This window comes from Pelobates fuscus, chromosome 10 (genome assembly GCF_036172605.1).
Source record: "Pelobates fuscus isolate aPelFus1 chromosome 10, aPelFus1.pri, whole genome shotgun sequence".
In the NCBI taxonomy this organism is placed as follows: domain Eukaryota; kingdom Metazoa; phylum Chordata; class Amphibia; order Anura; family Pelobatidae; genus Pelobates; species Pelobates fuscus.
In genome coordinates, this window is record NC_086326.1 from 90,342,504 (window position 1) to 90,362,765 (window position 20,262).

At 45.8% G+C, this 20,262-nt stretch overlaps 1 protein-coding gene across 2 annotated transcripts in view; it reads right to left on the bottom strand.

The window, feature by feature from the left end:
• LOC134575831 (beta-microseminoprotein-like) overlaps positions 1 to 20,262 on the bottom strand; it is a 47,744-nt gene that overhangs the window by 22,781 nt on the left and 4,701 nt on the right. The window contains exon 4 of one of the 2 annotated variants that reach the window (XR_010085758.1): positions 7,034 to 7,281. Coding sequence is in view for 1 of the 2 variants with exons in the window: in XM_063435265.1 (XP_063291335.1) it covers positions 7,152 to 7,281 (130 nt within the window). In the remaining variant the exon portion in view is untranslated. Of the gene's footprint in view, positions 1 to 6,997; positions 7,282 to 20,262 lie in introns of those variants that run through there. The other variant, XM_063435265.1, reaches the window with a different exon arrangement.

Here is a 20,262-nt window from a genome sequence, read left to right on the forward strand (position 1 = left end):
CCTTCACATATCCCTGAAGAAGTCCCTGACAGTGTATCTGGACGAAACGCGTTGGATATATGGACTCAAGTTGTTCTTAAATTTTATTTTATTTTATATTGTATTTTGATCTCCCTTGGTCGTGTTACTCCCTTTTGGAATCGTGCTGTTTGTTCCATGCTGCTCTGGAGTTCCACCAAGAGTGGAGATATGCGCAGAATTGCCTTCTGTTTGTAAGTGTATCCAATAAATTCTTTTTATAATTTTTACTACATACTTCACCATGTATGGTTTTCTCTTATCCACTTCTTAAAGATACATACCTTCTCCAATTGTGCATCGGAAGCGGTTACCAAGGTTCATACTCCATATATACCCCAAGGGGGTGAGAGGCCTGATTTCCACCTTCGTTTGTGAGTGTTACATCACTATCACGTATTCGCTTATTACACATAACAGTGTTATGCTATGATTCTCAATTTGTGTTTTTCTAGATTCTAACATCATTGTATATAGAATATCTCACTCTGGTCTAATTCCCAGGTATACATATACTGTATGCTCATTAGATGTGGGTTCCACTTTGTTTGTTTTTTGTCGGCAATCAGCTCAGCCTTGGTACAAGTGCAGGCTGATAGCCCTCTGGCTTCCAGAAAATCTTGTAATGTTTTCCTCTTTAAATTCATGTAGTCCTGAGTCTGTTCGGCTGACGAACGCTGGTACCATATGGCTGGGAAATGCAATCCCGACGCTTGCCATCAGTTGTAGCAGACACAGGTAACCCTGTCACATCCCAAGATCCTCGGTTACCTCTGCTAATTCCCTTCCTTTAGCCGGTCGGGAACCAGTTCCCCCCCAGTAACTGGACGACACCCAGTCCTGGAGGTACAACAACACTTTATTGGCCACACACAGCTTTTATGCATAACCCCATGCAAGGGGCCTACCACACAATCATACAGGGTCACATCCCAAGATCCTCGCCCTCCCTGGGGTCCCAGCATGGTAAGGAAATCCTTTCCCTTTGTCCCCAAAGCCTGCCACTAAATCCACAGGGTCCCCCACACCAACCATCAGGGGTCTTCTTCCCAAGAGCCTCTGTGCCTTGGAGTCTAGGCGCAGGAAAAAGTGACTGTCTCTTTCTCTCCTAGGCACAGAAAAGCCTGCCTGCAGGAAAAGAGCTGGTTTCTTTGTCCCTCAGGCTCAGGAGAGCTTGCCAAACTCTCCAGTGCCCCAAAAGTGCCCAGACTAGTCTCCATTCTCGAGGTCCTGGTGTGAAACCCAGACAAGGGAAGCGTCTCCTTTCAGGGTGCAATTGCTCCCCCTGGCTGGCGTTCGTCTATAAGAATGGCAGCCACCCAGGGAAGCACTCACTAATTCTTTCCCTTGTGGTTTGCGGTTTTGACACATATGTTGCGAGGTGTGAACATTCTGATCCTAACATTCTAAATGAGGTATTGGGGTGATCCCCGTTTGGGAGGTGAATGAATTCCCTTCATGGAAGCACTCCTGAATGGGGCGCGGGCACAATAAACTAACATACAAGGGAAACACATGTAAAAGACAAGGGAGTTTCATGAACAGGCAGCGGTTCCGCCACATGCACCACCTGTTTTATCCTCTTATTTTTTATTTTTGGGAGTGTCAAAAATTACTTCTTCAAATATCTAATCATTTAACAGAGCAATTGGATTCTCAATGCCCAGATTGATTTCTGGCTTGTGAGGGCAATTCATTTAGCACATTAGGGGCTGATTGCCGAAACATGTTATACTATTTGATTCTCTTTTTCCTTTTTAAGTTTGCTGTATCTTGATATATATGTACAGCAAGCATGTCAAACTCACGGCCCACAAGGACCATCTTTGCGGCCCGGCGAGTTGCAAGTACATGCTGGTGTTATAGCGGAGTAGGCACCTGCTTTCCCCACATTGCAGGTGCCTACTCTGCTAACACTTACCCGGCCAGGGAGCTCAGTGTTCCTGCTCCTCACTGCTCCCTCGCGTGCGCCATCTGTAGTGAAGCTGGGCGCCGGAATATGACGTCATATTCCAGCACCCGGCATCACTAAACTGTGCGGGAGGGAGCAGTGAGGAGCAGATAGAAGGACCTCAGGGAGATGCCCTACATCAGCTCCAAAAGGTAGGTAGCAATAAAGAAAAGTATGTCTGTGCAAGAATGTGTGAGTGTTTGTGTGTCTGTGTCAGGGAGTGTCTGTGTCAGGGAGTGTCTGTGTCAGTGTGTGTATGTGAGTGTCTGTCAGTGAGTGAGTGTGTGTCTGTCAGTGAGTATGTGTCTGTGTGTGTCTGTCAGTGAGTGTGTGTCTGTCAGTGAGTATGTGTGTGTCTGTGTGAGTGTGTCTGTGAGCGTGTCTGTCTTTATGTGTGTGTCTGTCTGTGTGTGTGTGTGTGCGTCTGTCTGAGTGTGTGTCTGTCTGTAAGTGAGTGTGTCGGTGAGTGTCTGTCTGTGTCTGTCTGTGAGTGAGTGTGAGTGTCTGTCTGTCTGTGAGTGAGTGTTTATCTGTCTCTGAGTGAGTATGTGTCTGTCTGTGAGTGAGTGAGTGTGTCAGTGAGTATGTGTGTGTGTGTTGGTCAGTGTTGCATTGGCTGCGACTGGACAGTGGAGTACCTGGAGGTGCATGGAGGCACGCAACGCCACATCACATCGACATGCTCCACCTTCACAGGGTTTCAAGAAGTAGTGGGAGGATCAGATTTGGCACAGGGTGGTAGTGGAGGGTGATGTGGTTTAGTACAGTGGGATACTGTTTTTTTTTTTTTTTAATATACTGTACTTTTTAAAAGAAACCTATGTTTCTATGAAAATTTATGGTGGGGTTTTTTTGCGGCCCACATAAACTTAAACCTTGTTTATGTGGCACATGCTTGATGTACAGTGAGGGAAAAAAGTATTTCATCCCCTGCTGATTTTGAATGTTTGCCCACTGACAAAGAAATAATCAGTCTATAACTTTAATGGTTAGGTGTATTTTAACACTGAGAGACAGAATAACAAAAACAAATCCAGAAAAAACGCATGTCAAAAAAGTTATAAATTGATTTGCATGTCAATGAGTGAAATAAGTATATGATCCCCTATCAATCAGCAAGATTTCTGGCTCCCATGTGTCTTTTATACAGGTAACAAGCTGAGATTAGGAGCACTCTCTTAAAGTGGAGTGCTCCTAATCTCAGCTTGTTCACTGTATAAAAGACACCTGTCCACAGAAGCAATCAATCAATCAGATTCCAAACTCTCCACCATGGCTAAGACCAAAGAGCTGTCCAAGGATGTCAAGGACAAGATTGTAATCCTACACAAGGCTGGAATGGGCTACAAGACCATCACCAAGCAGCTTAGTGAGAAGGTGACAACAGTTGGTGCAATTATTCGCAAACGGAAGAAATACAAAATAACTTTCAGTCTTGCTCGGTCTGGTGCTCAATGCAAGATCTCACCTCATGGAGTTTCAATGATCATGAGAACGGTGAGGAATCAGCCCAGAACTACACGGGAGGATCTTGTTAATGATCTCAGGGCAGCTGGGACCATAGTTACCAAGAAAACAATTGGTAAAACACTACGCCTAAAAGGACTGAAATCCTTCAGCGCCCGTAAGGTCCCCCTGCTCAAGAAAGCACATGTACAATGTAGCAGCACCCCGATAGAGTGAGGGGTTTTCGCCACCAAAAGATGTCCTTTCTCCCCTGTTGTGAGAGGGAGGCTGTAGAGTAGAGAAGGAGCAGCTCTTAAAAGAGCTAGTGATTATAATACTCCAAAGAGCAATCCCAAGAGCAGGGATTGCAGCAGGTATAGCTTTTCCATACAAGCACGAGACGAGTCTCTGTGTTGAGGGTAAATCAGGAACTGGAGCATTAATGGGGCACACTGGCCTTTTATAGAATTTTCCCAACATGGGCACCACCCAGGTGGACCTTGTTGGGCACAGGGACACAAGATCAACAAGCCAATAAAAACAGTGTTTTACATTCAGACACTCCCATACAGTGTACACAATCCCTTCCCTCTGCTTGGGAGATAATTTAGTTAATTACTGTATCAACTCAATTATCTCCAAACGAAAAATACAAGTATTTTATCCATTTTTGGAAACACCCCAAAAACATAAGAGAACCCCACAAAACATACATTTCCTGATAGCCCCGATCTGGGGGAGCAACATACTTAAAAATCACCCAGATCGGTTCAGGGGTTCAAAAGTTAGCTGGAGGTCACATTTCTGCCTGGCCACCCACGAGGTTACTGCCCAAAATAGTTCCATGAATTCAGCTGGGTCGGCCGGTCTATTTCAGTTGTATGGAAACACATCAAAATAACGAAAGAACTGTTTGTGTCTATGATTCTCCAGTGTCTCTTGTTCGTAAGCTTCAATGTACTGAACGCCGCTGTGTTCGTATGAAAAGGAAACTAATTACTGGAAGTCCCAGCGGTGTTCGTGCGATCGAGTGCCTGAAAACAGTTCCATGCACTCGATGACAAAACAACACTGGCTGTTCGACAGTTTAAAATAGCAGCCACCACGTGTTCGTGTATACGAATGACGACCACCCAGCCGACCGCTCAGAACGTTAAAAGGTTTGCAGTTTCCCAAAGTGTTATAAAGGTTAAAAGGGTCAATAGGCAGCACATTCCACTACGGGGCGGTCGGTTGTTCGGTAATTAGTTCAGTTATTCAAACAAAAATCAGACTGTACATAGGAGAAGTTACAAAATCCAGCGACAGAGAGGTTTGTCATATACGGGCCCGTCTGAAGTTTGCCAACTAACATCTGAATGATTCAGTGGAGAACTGGGTGAAAGTGTTGTGGTCAGATGAGACCAAAATCGAGCTCTTTGGCATCAACTCAACTCGCCGTGTTTGGAGGAGGAGGAATGCTGCCTATGACCCCAAGAACACCATTCCCACCATCGAACATGGAAACATTATGTTTTGGGGGTGTTTTTCTCCTAAGGGGACAGGACAACTACACCGCATCAAAGGGATGATGGACGGGGCAATGTACCAGCAAATCTTGGGTGAGAACCTCATTCCCTCAGCCAGGGTATTGAAAATGGGTTGTGGATGGGTATTTCAGCATGACAATGACCCAAAACACACAGCCAAGGCAACAAAGGAGTGGCTCAAAAAGAAGCACATTAAGGTCCTGGAGTGGCCTAGCCCAGGCATAGGCAATTTTTGGCACTCCAGATGTTTCTAACTACACCTCCCATGATGCTTTGTCAGCAGGGTGTAAGAGCATTAAAGGAGAGGTAGTCCACAACATCGGGGGTGCGGAAGGTTGCCTATCCCTGGCCTAGCCTGGCTCCAGATGTTAATACCATAGAAAATCTGTGGAGGAAGCTTAAGGTTCGAGTTGCCAAACGTCAGCCTTGAAACCTTAATGACTTGATCTGTAAGGAGGAGTGGGACAGAATCCCTCCTGAGATGTGTGCAAACCTGGTGGCCAACTACAAGAAACATCTGATTTCTGTGATTGCCAAGAATGGTTTTGCCACTAAGTACTACGTTGAAAGGGTCAAATACTTATTTCAAACATTCAAACATGCAAATCAATTGATAACTTTTTTTACATGTGTTTTTCTGGATTTTTTCTTGTTATTCTGCCTCTCCTAAAATGACTAAAGTAAAAGTGTTACTTTTTCATATATGAACTACAGTGACCCGAAAATGAAGACACCTAAGGTATAAATAGGTGTACTTTTAAATGTTAAGAGACAGAGGAGAGACTTTTAGACAGGCGCTGCTCCATCTTAAAATGACAGAGAGGCTGACATGGTGAGATGTTCAGGAGGGTATGTTCATCTATTAATGATATTTACAAGCATTTAGTTTAATCTTATGAACTCTGCTATAAATTATTGTAATGGATTTTATATGTCTATATTTATATTTTATTTTTTTATAATGAATATCTAAAAAGACTAAACATTATTGCTTCCAAGACAATCCTTATTTTATATTGTATTCTCAATTATTTACATATGGTAAATAGAGGATTTCTTACTAATTATATAAAATTATGGCTAAGATATCTGTATGGTTCGCCCTGCTAAGTTCTATGCTTTAAGACGTTATAGTTGTAAATAAGGGAACCAGCCGCAGTTACATTATAGGCAGATTTACATATTGCCTGAAATTAAGATGGGTGCCTGAGCCTTTTTTGCCTAGTATTATGCTGATCTTGCATGGGGGCTAGTTACATTTATCTTCATGTGATTCATTGCATGATCAAGAATAAAGATTAGAAAGGGTTTGATGATATTTAATGATACTATGGTGGAGCTGGGCAATGGGGTGTGTGTCATTTACCTGGGGAAGACATGGCAGCATAATGCATTATCGGAAGAAGGCAGGCCAGTGGCGGCAGTGTTGTGCTCTAACAGCAATGTTTTGCTGGGAAACCATGGGTCCTGGCATTCATGTGAATGTTACTTTGACATGTACAACCTTCCTAGAGATTGTTGCAGACCATGTGTTCAGAGAGCTTGTGGAGTCTATGCCTTGAAGCTGTTTTGGCAGCATATAGGGGACCTACATGATAGGTCCCCTATATGCTTTAATGTTGTGGCAGGAGTCACAATAAATTGTCAAGCTTTACAAAGACCTCGTGTTGGTCAAATCATTGCCTGGTTCACTCTTGTCAGAATAAATACTGGCATTTCTATTGGACTAGAATTTTTTTAGGGAAACCTTAAAAGTCTGCACCCAGCTAATGCAATTAAGAGAGCTTGGCCTCCTTATTGCATTTCTGTAATTCAATATTAGGTCTACAAAACATTTTTCAGACATTGATTGTTAGTTGAACTTCCCTCATTTTACACATTCGGAAATCTTGGTTGTCTTTTTTAGTGGATACAATTAATGTGCCCACTAGCTGCAGGCACCTGGCGAATAGAAAAACCCTACTATAGCAGTGATGCCCTGATAGTAAGTATAGAATAGTAAGTGGGAATAGGTGGAACCTCTGGAAAAAAAAGAAAACATATACAAGGGATGCTTTACTCTATACTTTAATATTTGTATTATTGTGACTTTAGCACTCTACTATTTTATTCATCAACAAAGATAGACAATGCAGCTTTGATCGTCATTGTTCCAGTAGATTCAGAGATGATTTAAGGATAGAATCTGGATCATGCTGACCTCATTATTAGCCAACCATTGCGTAACGCTCGCACTCCTTTGTAGGATCCTTCTTTTGTAGTACTTCCACAGTGCATGCATTCTTGTCATACTTGACAAAACATTTCTTCTTGTCGTAGTTGACAGGTCTACCATGACTGGAACATAACAGTAATAGAAGAAATCAAAAGTGAGACAAAGTCATGTTCTATTATTACTTACAGCTATCATATGTATCACTCTTTGCATGTGTATCTATACATAGTGACTATTAGCTGGCTTATGTTTACCCCTATTGAAATATTAATCTCCAAATCAAGAATTATGTACAATTGCATGCATGAATGCAGTACTCCATGTGGCTGTTTGCAGTGGTGCTCATCAATATCTTAGCATATTTACACAATTATTATTTTTATAAATATTCCCTGACACATCAATAGAATAGTGTTACGCTGCCGATCCAGAGAGAAAGCGAGCCTGCGCCCAGTCGGCACATTCTCAAGCCCGCATCCAGTTGTGTGACAACGTGTCCGCGCCCGCTCAGCGTGGACACGCTACTAATAAAAATAATAAACTTACTTCTTTTTTTTTTTTTTTAATTCTTAATTTTTATTGTGCAAGGTGTACAAGTGTACAAAACATACTGCATCGTCACAACAACGTATTGTTTAGAAATGCACGTTTTTGTATTAATACAGGCTGAAATAAGTTATGTCCGACAGTGCGAAGGCACAATAAACGTACTTCTTGCTGGGCCTTCCTCCGCTTTCCTCGCTATATGGCAGGGAATTGCACTGGTGTTCTCATGAACGCCGGCCGCTTCCAAAGGCCAAAATTTAAAGACACAAGCTCAGTTTTTGATGCTTGTGATGCGGACGTGCATGCGTCATCACGTCATCAACGTGCATGCACGTTTTGGCATCACCAGGTCCCAGTAACCAATTAGAGCCCTTCCTGGGCTATTTAAACCATCTGGTCCATTTATTTTATGCACTGTTATGGTTTCTATTTGTTTGGTGAATCTGAGAGGCAATTTGTATTTCTTGTATTTCTGGAATTTTGACCTTGGCTTATCTTTGACTATTCCTCTTTCTATTGTCCTTGACCTTTGGCTATTCCTTACATCGTTTTTCTGTATCTTTGACCTCAGCTTGTCCTGTACTATTCTATTGGTGTTTATTCCGGCCATTCTAAGGTATGGTATTCCGCTTTCTGTTCCTATAGTATTTGCTGTCATTGTCTTTGCATATTGGATCCTATCTGTCCGTGACAAATAGAAGCAGTCATTATTGCGCTATCATGGTGAGTCTACCGCAGACACAGCAGTAATTAAAAGATGTTTAAAAGGTTTATACGTTTTCTAGCTAACTATATCAGGGGTACACAATGAATTTTTCCTGCGAAACCATTTGTCATAGTGTACCAACATCATGGAACACACCGAAAATGTTTTGCGTTGCAGCACAAACATTTTAAATTATCAGAGCGTAATGTTTTTGTTTTTGTCAAATTTTGTTTTGTTGTATATAGGCACTAATTTCTACACATAGTGTACAGATTGTAATACTTAGGAGCAGGCATGCTTCTGATTGTAGAGTTGGTGTTTGTATATCATTTTAGCATTTTAATACATGGGGTGTATTTTGTGTGTAATGTTTGCATTTGCATGCAGTTGTGTGTTTGGATATAGTGTTGAATTTTAAATGCGGATGTGTTCGAGTGTTTGTAAATTTTTGAGTTGAAGTTCAGGGGTGTCTTTGTATGTAATTTTTGTGTTTGCAGGGAAGTGTTACAATGTTGTGTTGGTGTTTGATTGCTGGAATGGCTGCACATACACTGCCACACACATACTTACACATATATACATGCACATTAACAAACAAACACACAGATACACACATATACACAAACCTTGACACACACTGTCTAACACACACATTGACACACAGATACATAAACTGGCACACACACACACACTGGCAGATACACAAAGACATACAGATACACACACACATTGATACAGACAGACACACACCTTGACACACATATACACATGCCGGTACATACAAGCACATATACACACACACACACCTTGACATACAGAAACACACACAGGCAGATATTGACAGGTACACACCCTAACACACATACACACACAATGGTACATAGATACACACACTAGCATACACACGTACACACAGATACACTGACAGATAACACTTTAAGTTGGAGATACATCCAGACTCCAGATAATTGTTAACTCTAACAAATTACTTTATCAGTATACATATCACGTTAAGTGTTAAGTGCAATTGCGTCTTTTTTAAAGATTTTTTTGGAGTGCCAAAAAGGGGGGGACCTACTGTCCCCCGTGGCCCCCACCTCTGGGGGCCCTAAAAATAACATAAGGGGGACCTACTTTCCCCCCCGGCCCCCACCCCTGAGCAGTGGGTGGGGGTCCTAAATACAAAGGGGGGACCCTAGTACGACAATAAACTCTTTAGGAGGTGAAATAATGACATGTTTAAACACTTGCTACTTATAATTAGTTAATGTGCAGAGAGCAGTTCATGTGATCAAAGGCATGGTGTGGAGGATCGGCTATAGTGGGACATGCTTGGCAGGCTGCTGTTTACTGCTTGTGCTCATCCGATCCCTTCTGGGTGCCAGGTGCAGACCCTGGGAGTCCCTGATACCTGGAACAACAAAGGCAAGTCTCTGGCTGAGTGCCGGGTTCGCGGCTTGAGGTGGTGGAAGCTTGTTTTGTGGTCGGATCTGTCCCGGTGGTGCTTCATGTCCGGTGCGGGATTGTGGTGGCTTAAGGTGGAGGTGAGTGCTTGACGTGGGGCAGGCTCTGCATTTCTGTTTGTGCCTCCGGTCCCGTCTTCGATGCCTTTTGCGTTGGTGGATTTTAATGGGGACTGCTTCGCCTAGCTGTGGTGGAGCTTGTTGGGACTGTGGTGGAGCTTGTTGGGGCTTCCTGCTTGTTATTTGCTTCCAAAATTGATTAAAGAGTCTGTCCAGCTTAGACTCGATATCCTGCCATGCTTTGCTGGTACCAGGAGGACACGCGGCTGCCGCCATATTGGGAGAGTCGCAGATGAGTATGTCAGCCTAGGCGGCTGTGTTCTGTGCATCCATTAGCTCCAGACAGCCTCTCAGGGGTGGACCGGGATAACCCCCACCGGTCCGAGGGGGGGGGGGTAACGGAGCTCCTGCCGGGAAGTATCTGCTCCTGGGCATGCCAGGATCGGGAGATCAGCTGCCTCTCACGCCCGGTGAGCACCAGACCACACTTGCCACACGGAGGTAAGTTAGACTCTGTCGAGTTGCTGACCGCTATTAAGCATGTCGGGTCGGTCGGGTCGGTCAGGTAGGAGCAACATTGCTGGGTCATCCCCTTCTGGGGTGAAATTCACTTGTTGATAGCTGCTTAAAGTGAGATATTGAGGGAGCTCACACAAAGTGCGTCTTTCCTCTATGACAGCTAGGCCCCGCCCCCCGGAAGCTGCATTCTTAGTGAGAGGAGGAACAGTGTAGCTGCTGCTGATTTAATAGGGAAATCGATAGCTAGGCTAGTGTATTCAGTGTCCACTACAGTCCTGAAGGACTCATCTGATCTCTGCTGTAAGGACAGCACCCCAAAAAGCCCTTTTAGAGCTAGAACATCAGTCTGCTTTATTTTTTTCCTGTGTAATCTAATTGCAGTTGCCTGCCTGCCAGCGTGTGTGTCAGACTCATAGCGTATACTGTGCCCACTTGCCCAGTGCCACCACTCATATCTGGTGTCACAATAGCTTGCATTTTAAAAAAAACAAAACATTTTTGACTGTAATTTAATAGCAGTTTCCTTCACACATGTGCGTTTCAGGGCCTGCCACAGCACAGTGTCACACCAGTGCAACTCATATCTGGTGTAACAGTAGTGTACATTAAAAAAAAAAACTAGAAATTTGACTGTGAAATAATAGCAGTCAGTTTCCTTCACACGTGTGCGTTTCAGGGCCTGCCAGGGCACAGTGTCACACCAGTGCAACTCATATCTGGTGTAACAGTAGTGTACATTTAAAAAAAAATAAAAAAAATGTTTTTAACTGTAATAGATTGAATAGCAGTTAGTTGTCTGCAAGCGTGTGTGTCAGGATTACAGCGTCTACTCTGCCAACTTCTGCCAGTGCACAGTGCCACTCATATCTGTTGTCACAGTAGCTTGCACGCATAGTACCACTAATCGAAAAAAAAATGACAGGCAGTGGCAGGCCACCCCGCAGGGTCCATCATGGTCGTGGTGCTGTGATTCCCTTTGGCCCTAGAATAATGCCCAGTGTTCAGAGGCCACGTACCCTGAACTCGAAAAGTTCTGAGGACATAGTTGACTGGCTAACACAGGACACCCAATCTTCTACAGCTTCCGCTCGGAACCTTGACGCACCATCCTCCTCCAGCTTAGCTTCGGGCACCTCTCAAGTTACCACTCGCCCGCCTGCTGCCACCACCAACACTAGCACCACAGCCGCTTCACTTGATCTGTCAGAGGAGTTATTTACACATCAGTTGGAAGAAATGAGTGATGCACAACCATTATTGCCAGAGGATGTAGATAACAGGGATATGTCTCAGTCAGGCAGCATTACACACATGGACGTACGGTGTGATGATGATGATGTTGTACCCGCTGCTGCTTCCTTTGCTGAGTTGTCAGATACAAGTGAAGATGCGTCCGTGGATGTCACATGGGTGCCCGCTAGAAGAGAAGAAGAACAGGGGGAAAGTTCAGATGGCGAGACAGAGAGGAGGAGGAGACGAGTTGGAAGCAGGGGGAGGACGTCGCAAGGAGCTAGTGGCACAGTCAGACAGCATGCATCGGCACCCGGGGTCAGCCAGACAGCACGCCAATCAACGCATGCTGTTGCCACCACCAGAATACCGTCATTGCAGAGCTCAGCAGTGTGGCATTTTTTTTGTGTGTCTGCCTCTGACAACAGCGATGCCATTTGCAACCTGTGCCAAAAGAAACTGAGTCGTGGGAAGTCCAACACCCACCTAGGTACAACTGCTTTGCGAAAGCACATGATCGCACATCACAAACGCCTATGGGATCAACACATGAGTACAAGCAGCACACAAACTCAAAGCCGCCATCCTCCTCCTGGTCCAGCATCTTCAGCCACGTCAACCACTGCTGTCCTCCTTGCTCCCTCTCAACCATCCGCCACTCCATCTCTCGCCTTAAGCAGTTCCTGCTCATCTGCCCACAGTCAGGTGTCTGTCAAGGACATGTTTGAGCGTAAGAAGCCAATGTCACAAAGTCACCCCCTTGCCCGGCATCTGACAGCTGGCTTGTCTGAACTCTTAGCCTGCCAGCTTTTACCATATAAGCTGGTGGAGTCTGAGGCATTCCAAAAATTTGTAGCTATTGGGACACCACAGTGGAAGGTACCCGGACGAAATTTCTTTGCACAAAAGGCAATCCCCAACCTGTACTCGATTGTGCAAAAGGAAGTAATGGCATGTCTGCACACAGTGTTGGGGCAAGGGTCCATCTGACCACTGATACCTGGTCTGCAAAGCATGGTCAGGGCAGGTATATCACCTACACTGCGCATTGGGTAAACCTGCTGACGGCTGCCAAGCATGGAATGCGTGGCTCTGCAGAGGAGTTGGTGACACGGCCACGACTTGCAGGCAGGCCTTCTGCCACCTCCTCTACTCCTCCTACTCCATCCTCTTCCATAACCTCCTCGGCTGAGTCCTCTTCTGCTGCTGCGTCTTGCTCCACATCAGCGGCACCACCCCAGCTCCCCAGGTACTATTCCACATCCCGGATACGGCAGTGTCACGCCGTCTTGGGGTTGACTTGCCTGAAAGCAGAGAGTCACACCGGACCAGCACTCCTGTCCGCCCTGAACGCACAGCTGGATCAGTGGCTGACTCCGCACCAACTGGAGATCGGCAAAGTGGTTTGTGACAACGGAAGAAATTTGTTGGCGGCATTGAATTTGGGCAAGTTGACACATGTGCCGTGCATGGCACATGTGTGTAATCTGATCGTACAACGCTTTGTGCACAAGTACCCAGGCTTACAGGATGTCCTGAAGCAGGCCAGGAAGGTGTGTGGCCATTTCAAGCGTTCCTACACGGCCACGGCGCACTTTTCAGATATCCAGCGGCGAAACAACATTCCAGTGAGGCGCTTGATTTGCGACAGCCCGACACGTTGGAATTCAACACTCCTAATGTTCGACCGCCTGCTCCAACAAGAAAAAGCCGTTAACGACTATTTGTATGACCGGGGTGCTAGGACAGCCTCTGCGGAGCTGGGAATTTTTTTGCCATGTTACTGGATGCTCATGCGCAATGCCTGTAGGCTCATGCATCCTATTGAGGAGGTGAGAAACCTAGTCAGTCGCACCGAAGGCACCATCAGCGACATCATACCATTTGATTTCTTCCTGGAGCGTGCCCTGCAAAGAGTGCTGGATCAGGCCGTAGATGAGCGTGAAGAGGAAGAGGAAGAGTTGTGGTCACCATCACCACCAGAAACAGCCTTATCAGCATCGCTTGCTGGACCTGCGGCAATGCTGGAAGAGGATTGTGAGGAAGAGGAGTCAGAGGAGGAATGTGGCTTTGAGGAGGAGGAAGAAGGTCAACCACAACAGGCATCCCAGGGTGCTCATTGTCACCTATCTGGTACCCGTGGTGTTGTTTTACATGGCTGGGGGGAAGAACATACCTTCAGTGAGATCACTGAGGATGAGGAACGAGACATGAGTAGCTCGGCATCCAATCTTGTGCAAATGGGGTCTTTCATGCTGTCGTGCCTGTTGAGGGACCCTCGTATAAAAAGGCTGAAGGAGAATAACCTGTACTGGGTGTCCACGCTACTAGACCCCCGGTATAAGCAGAAAGTGCCTGAAATGTTACCGAATTACCGCAAGTCGGAAAGGATGCAGCAGTTCCAAAATAAATTAAAAGGTATGCTTTACACAGCGTATAAGGGTGATGTCACAGCACAACGGGAATCTAGCAGGGGAAGAGGTAAAAGTAATCCTCCTCCTCCCACGACCACGCCGGCAAGGACAGGACGCTTTACAGACGTGTTGTTGATGGAGGACATGCGGTGCTTTTTAAGTCCTACGCATCGCCACAGCCCTTCGGGGTCCACCCTCAGAGAACGACTCGACCGACAGGTAGCAGACTACCTCGCCTTAACTGCAGATATCGACACTCTGAGGAGCGATGAACCCCTTGACTACTGGGTGTGCAGGCTTGACCTGTGGCCTGAGCTATCCCAATTTGCGATAGAACTTCTGGCCTGCCCCGCTTCAAGTGTCCTATCAGAAAGGACATTCAGTGCAGCAGGAGGTATTGTCACTGAGAAGAGAAGTCGCCTAGGTCAAAAAAGTCTAGATTACCTCACCTTTATTAAGATAAATGAGGGATGGATCCCGAAGGGACTGACAGTGGGCGATACATTCGACTAAAAAAGGCCTGATGAGGGGGACGTAAAAGGGATTAAACTGATGAGAATAGTACTACTTAACACACCACTCCTATCTGGTGGCACATTAGATTGCACGCACAGTGCCCCAAATTTGAAGTAGGAGCACAGACCAAGCATCTTTTTCCATCTCCCGGTTCCTAAAATCGATACACGTCCCCTGATAGGGGATGTAACAGGGATTAAACTAATAAGAATAGTACTACTTAACACACCACTCCTATCTGGTGGCACATTAGATTGCACGCGCAGTGTCCCAAATTTGAAGTAGGAGGACCGACCAAGCATCTTTTTCCATCTCCCGGTTCCTAAAATCGATGCCATATACACGTCCCCTGATAGGGGACGTAACAGGGATTAAACTGATAGGAATAGTACTACTTAACACACCTTATAATAACGCAGAGAGAGGCAATGCAGAGAGAGGAGTCAGAGGAGGAAGGTGGCTTTGAGGAGGTGGAAGACCAAACACAGCAGGCGTCCCAGGGGGCTTGTTGTCACATTTCGGGGACCCTTGGTGTTGTACGTGGCTGGGTGGAGGAAGAGACCTTCAATGACATCAGAGAGGACAAGGAACAGGACATGGCTAGCTTGGTATCCAACCTTGTGCAAATGGGGAGTTTGCAGTTTTGCAAATGGACTGTTTGCGGTTGTTTGCGGTGCGTTAAACGGGGAGTTTGGTCTGTCACTGTGAAGCGGGCGTAACCCTTACACTACCTGATCGATACAACATCATACCTGACTTTTTAAAGCACGTTATTCCAAACAATTTAGGAATGTTAGGTGATTTATGCTCTTTATGGATTAAAACCAGACTCTGCATCAACTATGTAGTTTTCCATGGGAGTATTGCCATGGATCCCCCTCCGGCATGCCACAGTCCAGGTGTTAGTCCCCTTGAAACAACTTTTCCATCACTATTGTGGCCAGAAAGAGTCCCTGTGGGTTTTAAAATTCACCTGCCTATTGAAGTCTATGGCGGTTCGCCCGTTCGCGAACATTTGCGGAAGTTCGCGATCGCGAACCGAAAATTTTATGTTCGCGACATCTCTATACAGGAGATTAAGTCTATTTTTCAAAGTTGATGGCCTAAAGTAGTTTAACTTGATATTCAGCCATATTTTTCCAGGATGAATGGAATTGTGCATGTTTTCTAGGATTTACAAATAATAATTCCTACTTTGCTGCAAACATTCAATCTGAAGTTACTATACAGCTCACACCAGGGTATAGTAAAAATAGAGCAAAGAGCATGGGAATATATTTGGTGGCCTGCCATTGGATACAAATATATCTTCTTGCACAGACTTGTGGAAACCAGCCAGGGATTTCTCCAAGGCTTACACCTGGCAAACTGAACCATGGACAAGAATCCATATTGATTTTGCAGGACCAGTGGATGGATGAATGTATTTAGAAGATGTGTATGCTCATTCAAAGTGGAAAGAGGTGGTTGGAATGTCAAGTACCACAGCCGAACAAACCATTGTCACTTTCCAGTTAATTTGCAAGGATGGACTGCCTAAAGCAATGGTCCACAATTCATATCACAGGAATTTTTCTGGATTCAAATAATATCCTACACTATAATACAGCTTCATATTTTTCAACCTTTAATGGACAGTTCGAACGATTTGTACAAACTTTTAAATGTCATTTAGCTGTCTCTCACAAAACAAAATTTAATCCAGATAAACTTTTCAATTTGTTATTTTACTATCAGAACAAACCACGTGCCACAAATGCCCTGTCACCTGCTGTATTAATGTTTGGAAGAAGCCAGAGAACTCCTTTTGATCAAGTTTGACCAGAACCTCCCAAAGAGGGGTTGAACATCACTTCTAATGTCCCAGAGTTAGACATTCATATAGATTATTGATTAGAAACTACCATGGACAGCATAAATGCATTCATAATACAATGCCTGAGCAGCAGAATGTTTAAAATTCAACAGATAAAACATAGATCTCTACCATTTAAAAACAATCCCAGGATTCAGATACCTGGTGAACTACAATGCTACCACTAGTGGTTGTCAGTCAGACAGCCACTATAGGCACTTCCTTCTTGCTAGGCAACTTTTGGTCACCTAACTGATGGTGGATGTCCTCATTGTAGCGGAATGGATGCCCTAACTACACTTTTATTCCCTTTCATTCGGCAGTCCGTACACCCCCGTTCGTTTACCAAACCAACTCTGTGTGGTCCCCTTGTTTGCATCTGCTAATCACGACCACCCCTGGCTGTTAACCACAAATTGATCAGTATTTCCCACCTGTGGCCACCGTTCATATAACAGTTCATATGTGCTCCAAGAATTGGTGTCCATTTTGTCTCCTGACGCAGGCAGCAGTACATGGTTTTCAACGGCATGGAACTATATCTTGGATATGCGACCCCGTGAACACCCGGGAAACTTGTACCTCTGCCCATCTTCCTGAACAGTTATGAGCACACCGTTCGGGAGGCATGAACTACCGAACAAGGGGAGCATTTGTTCCCCAACAGCCAGGGGGAGCATTTGTTGGTGTTAGTGTAAGAACCCCCCGAAAGAAGACCGGTCATTGCCTTGTTTTCTATGGAACTGTTTTGGGGCATCACCTCGTGGCCGACCAGTCAAAACTTCATTTGAATGGCGTTCCCGGACCACCAAAGGGATCTAAGTGTTATTTTGACAAAGTAGGCACTCAGACTCAAGCTATTCAATATGATTTTTGTGGAGTTCCTATGTTATTAAAATGTATTTTTATGAAAAAAATGTATATTGTGTATATCTCTGAGAAATAATTGAGTTATAGTTTTCTCACTTAATTATCTCTCAGAAACAGAGGCTCCTGGGAGGAAAACCCTTGAAATGTTGATGTGGAGACCCCATGCTAAGGGTCAGTGCATAAAAGCTGAGTGTGGCCAAAATAAGCTCAGTTGACTCCCAGAACTATGTGTCATCTAGTAGCTGGGGGTAAAGGGTCTTGGATTACTACATTGTTTCTTTCAGCTTCGAGGAAGGAATAGCGGAGATACTTATGTGTGGTATTGGAGCTCTGCTACACTCATGCTCTGCATTAAGTTATCCAGAATCAGTCAAATCCCTATAGGAAAGCATTCCAGCAATGCTTTCCTATGGGGAGGGCCTAATGCACTTGCTGCGCTCGCGATGCATGAATATTAGCACCCTGTAACGGATCACCTGGCACCCCGACTTGGTACCTCCGTTAATGGATGCTCCTAGTGCTTCCTGAGGGCTCCAAGCACTCTGGCAGACACCATAATCACCGAATCCAAGAAAACTTTAAATTCTCCCAAGCGTATGAATGCTGTAGACCATTGAATAGGAACCATACGAATAGGCTTGTACCCCTAGCAGTCAACTGGAACAGCATACAATAAATCCTTCCCCCAATAATGAGACGACACATCACTTTGAGGTTAAAACAGGAACTCTGGACTGGCTCATCCAGCCTGGCTTTTATTACACTAATCCACATACAGGCCACACCCAGGGGGAGGCATAAAATAACCAATCACATACATGGTTCAGCCCACACATCCCCTCCCCTCAGATAACATTAAACTCAATTATCCGGTACACTTTTTCAGCCAAGTTCTGGATGTACCCCAAATACATAGGCTACACCTCCAAAACAGGTATCCCCTGATAGCCCTTATTCAGGGGGACAACATATGCAAGAATCAGCCCATTCGGATAAACGGTTCGGGAGTTATGGGACTTTAAAGTATTGACCGACCGCATGGGTAAAGTATCCGAAAACAGTTCCATGCATTTTGGCCCTGCGGTCGGTCACAAACAAGGGAATGAAAACAGGCGAATTGCCTGTGTTATAGAGCCTGGAGAGGGTTTGAATGAATTCCCTTGTTTATGGGGTTCTTTCTACCGAACGGCGGGTCATTCGGTAGTTTCCATACGAATTTCTGGAAGTATGGAGGTCTCAGCGGTGTTTGCCTAGTCAAGTGTCCGATTTTAGTTCCAGACACTCGACGGCAAAACACCGCTGTTCGGTAGTTTAAGATGGCCGCCGCCACGTGTTTGTTTCCCGAATGGCGGCCACCCAGAGGACAAAGAATACATTACACTGATTGCCAATTACCCGTTTGCAACATTGTTGCAAACTGTAATTGGAGGCACACTTATTCCTGGGTGGTCTGGTTGTTCGGTAGTTTCACTCAATATAATAAATGGAGTGATTCTACCGAACAATCAGATGAACGCTGCATACATATCCCAGGTTAAACTTAACACACAAATACACATATAATATTACAGGCAGTACACTAGAATATGTATCACAGTCTTAAAGGGACAGTAGTCCCAAAAGTCCCAATATGTCCATAGATGCTGTTAAAAGGGCCAGTAGCAGCAATATACAGTACAATATGCCCCAAATAACCCAGGGGCCATAGTCAGCAGGTAGGAGGCTAGCAAACAGGCTTCTCCAGGGCCCAGTGGCGAGGTTGGTTTCGCCACATTTCTCCCCTTTTCCAAACAGACTAACAGGGTACCTGACCTCTTGCCGGTCAGTGCCCTTGTTAGTCCAGCAGCCCACCCACAAAACAGAAACAGCAGTACAGCCCACCCACAATAAATGGTTACTACACCTGAGTAAGAGAAAAACTTGTCCAGGTCCAGGTGCCTCACCATGGCTGTGTGGGGGACTGGTAGGCTGTTTTGGTGGGTTGCTGAGTGGGCAGAGCCCAGCGGTACTCTGCCCTGGTGCCAGCACTACCCCGGGAGTAGTCTGGTTGGAGCCTTGCTGGAGACCGACTGCCTCCCCTTTAGCTGCGCAGCTCTGCTGCTGGAGACCGACTGTCTCCCCTTGAGTTACACAGCTCTGCTGCTGGAGACCGACTGTCTCCCCTTTAGTTACACAGCTCTGCTGCTGGAGACAGACTGTCTCCCCTTTGGCTAAACAGCCCTGTTGTGGGGGGGCAGGACCGACCGTCCCTACCCCCTGTGCTGGAAGTGCAGAGACCACGGTCCCATCTGCACAGGTGTGGGGCTTACAGTCTCCCCCTGGTACATTAAGCTGTCGCTGGGGAGAGGTGGTAACCAGCTCCTCTCCCATTAGAACACTCTGCCCATCGATGATCCGTCGCTGGGGAGAGGTGGTAAAAATCTCCTCTCCCATGCCTACTTTCAGTCTTTGTGGAGGGAGACCGACTGTCTCTCCTCCCAATTCAGTGTCCTACTGCTGGGGAATAGAGACTGGGCTCTCTATTCCCAAACAATCATGCTGCTGCTGGGGGGTAGGACCAACTACCTCTGCCCCCTGTAACTCAGCCTTCCGCTGGGGAGGGAGGACGCTGCTCTCCTCTCCCTGCACTTCACACTGCCTTCCCGGCATATCACTCTGCTGCTGGGGGGAAGGACCAACTACCTCTGCCCCCTGTAACTCAGCCTGCCGTTGGGGAATGGAGACTGGGCTCCCAATTCCCTGTGATTCACACTGCCGCTGGGGAATGGAGCCTGGGCTCCCAATTCCCAACAAATCACACTGCCGCTGGGGAGGGAGGACGGCCCCTTCAGCTCCCTGTAACTTGGGCGCAGAGACCACGGTCCCATCTGCGCTGGTGTGGGGCTTACTGTCTCCCCTTGGTGTGCTAAGCTGCCGCTGGGGAG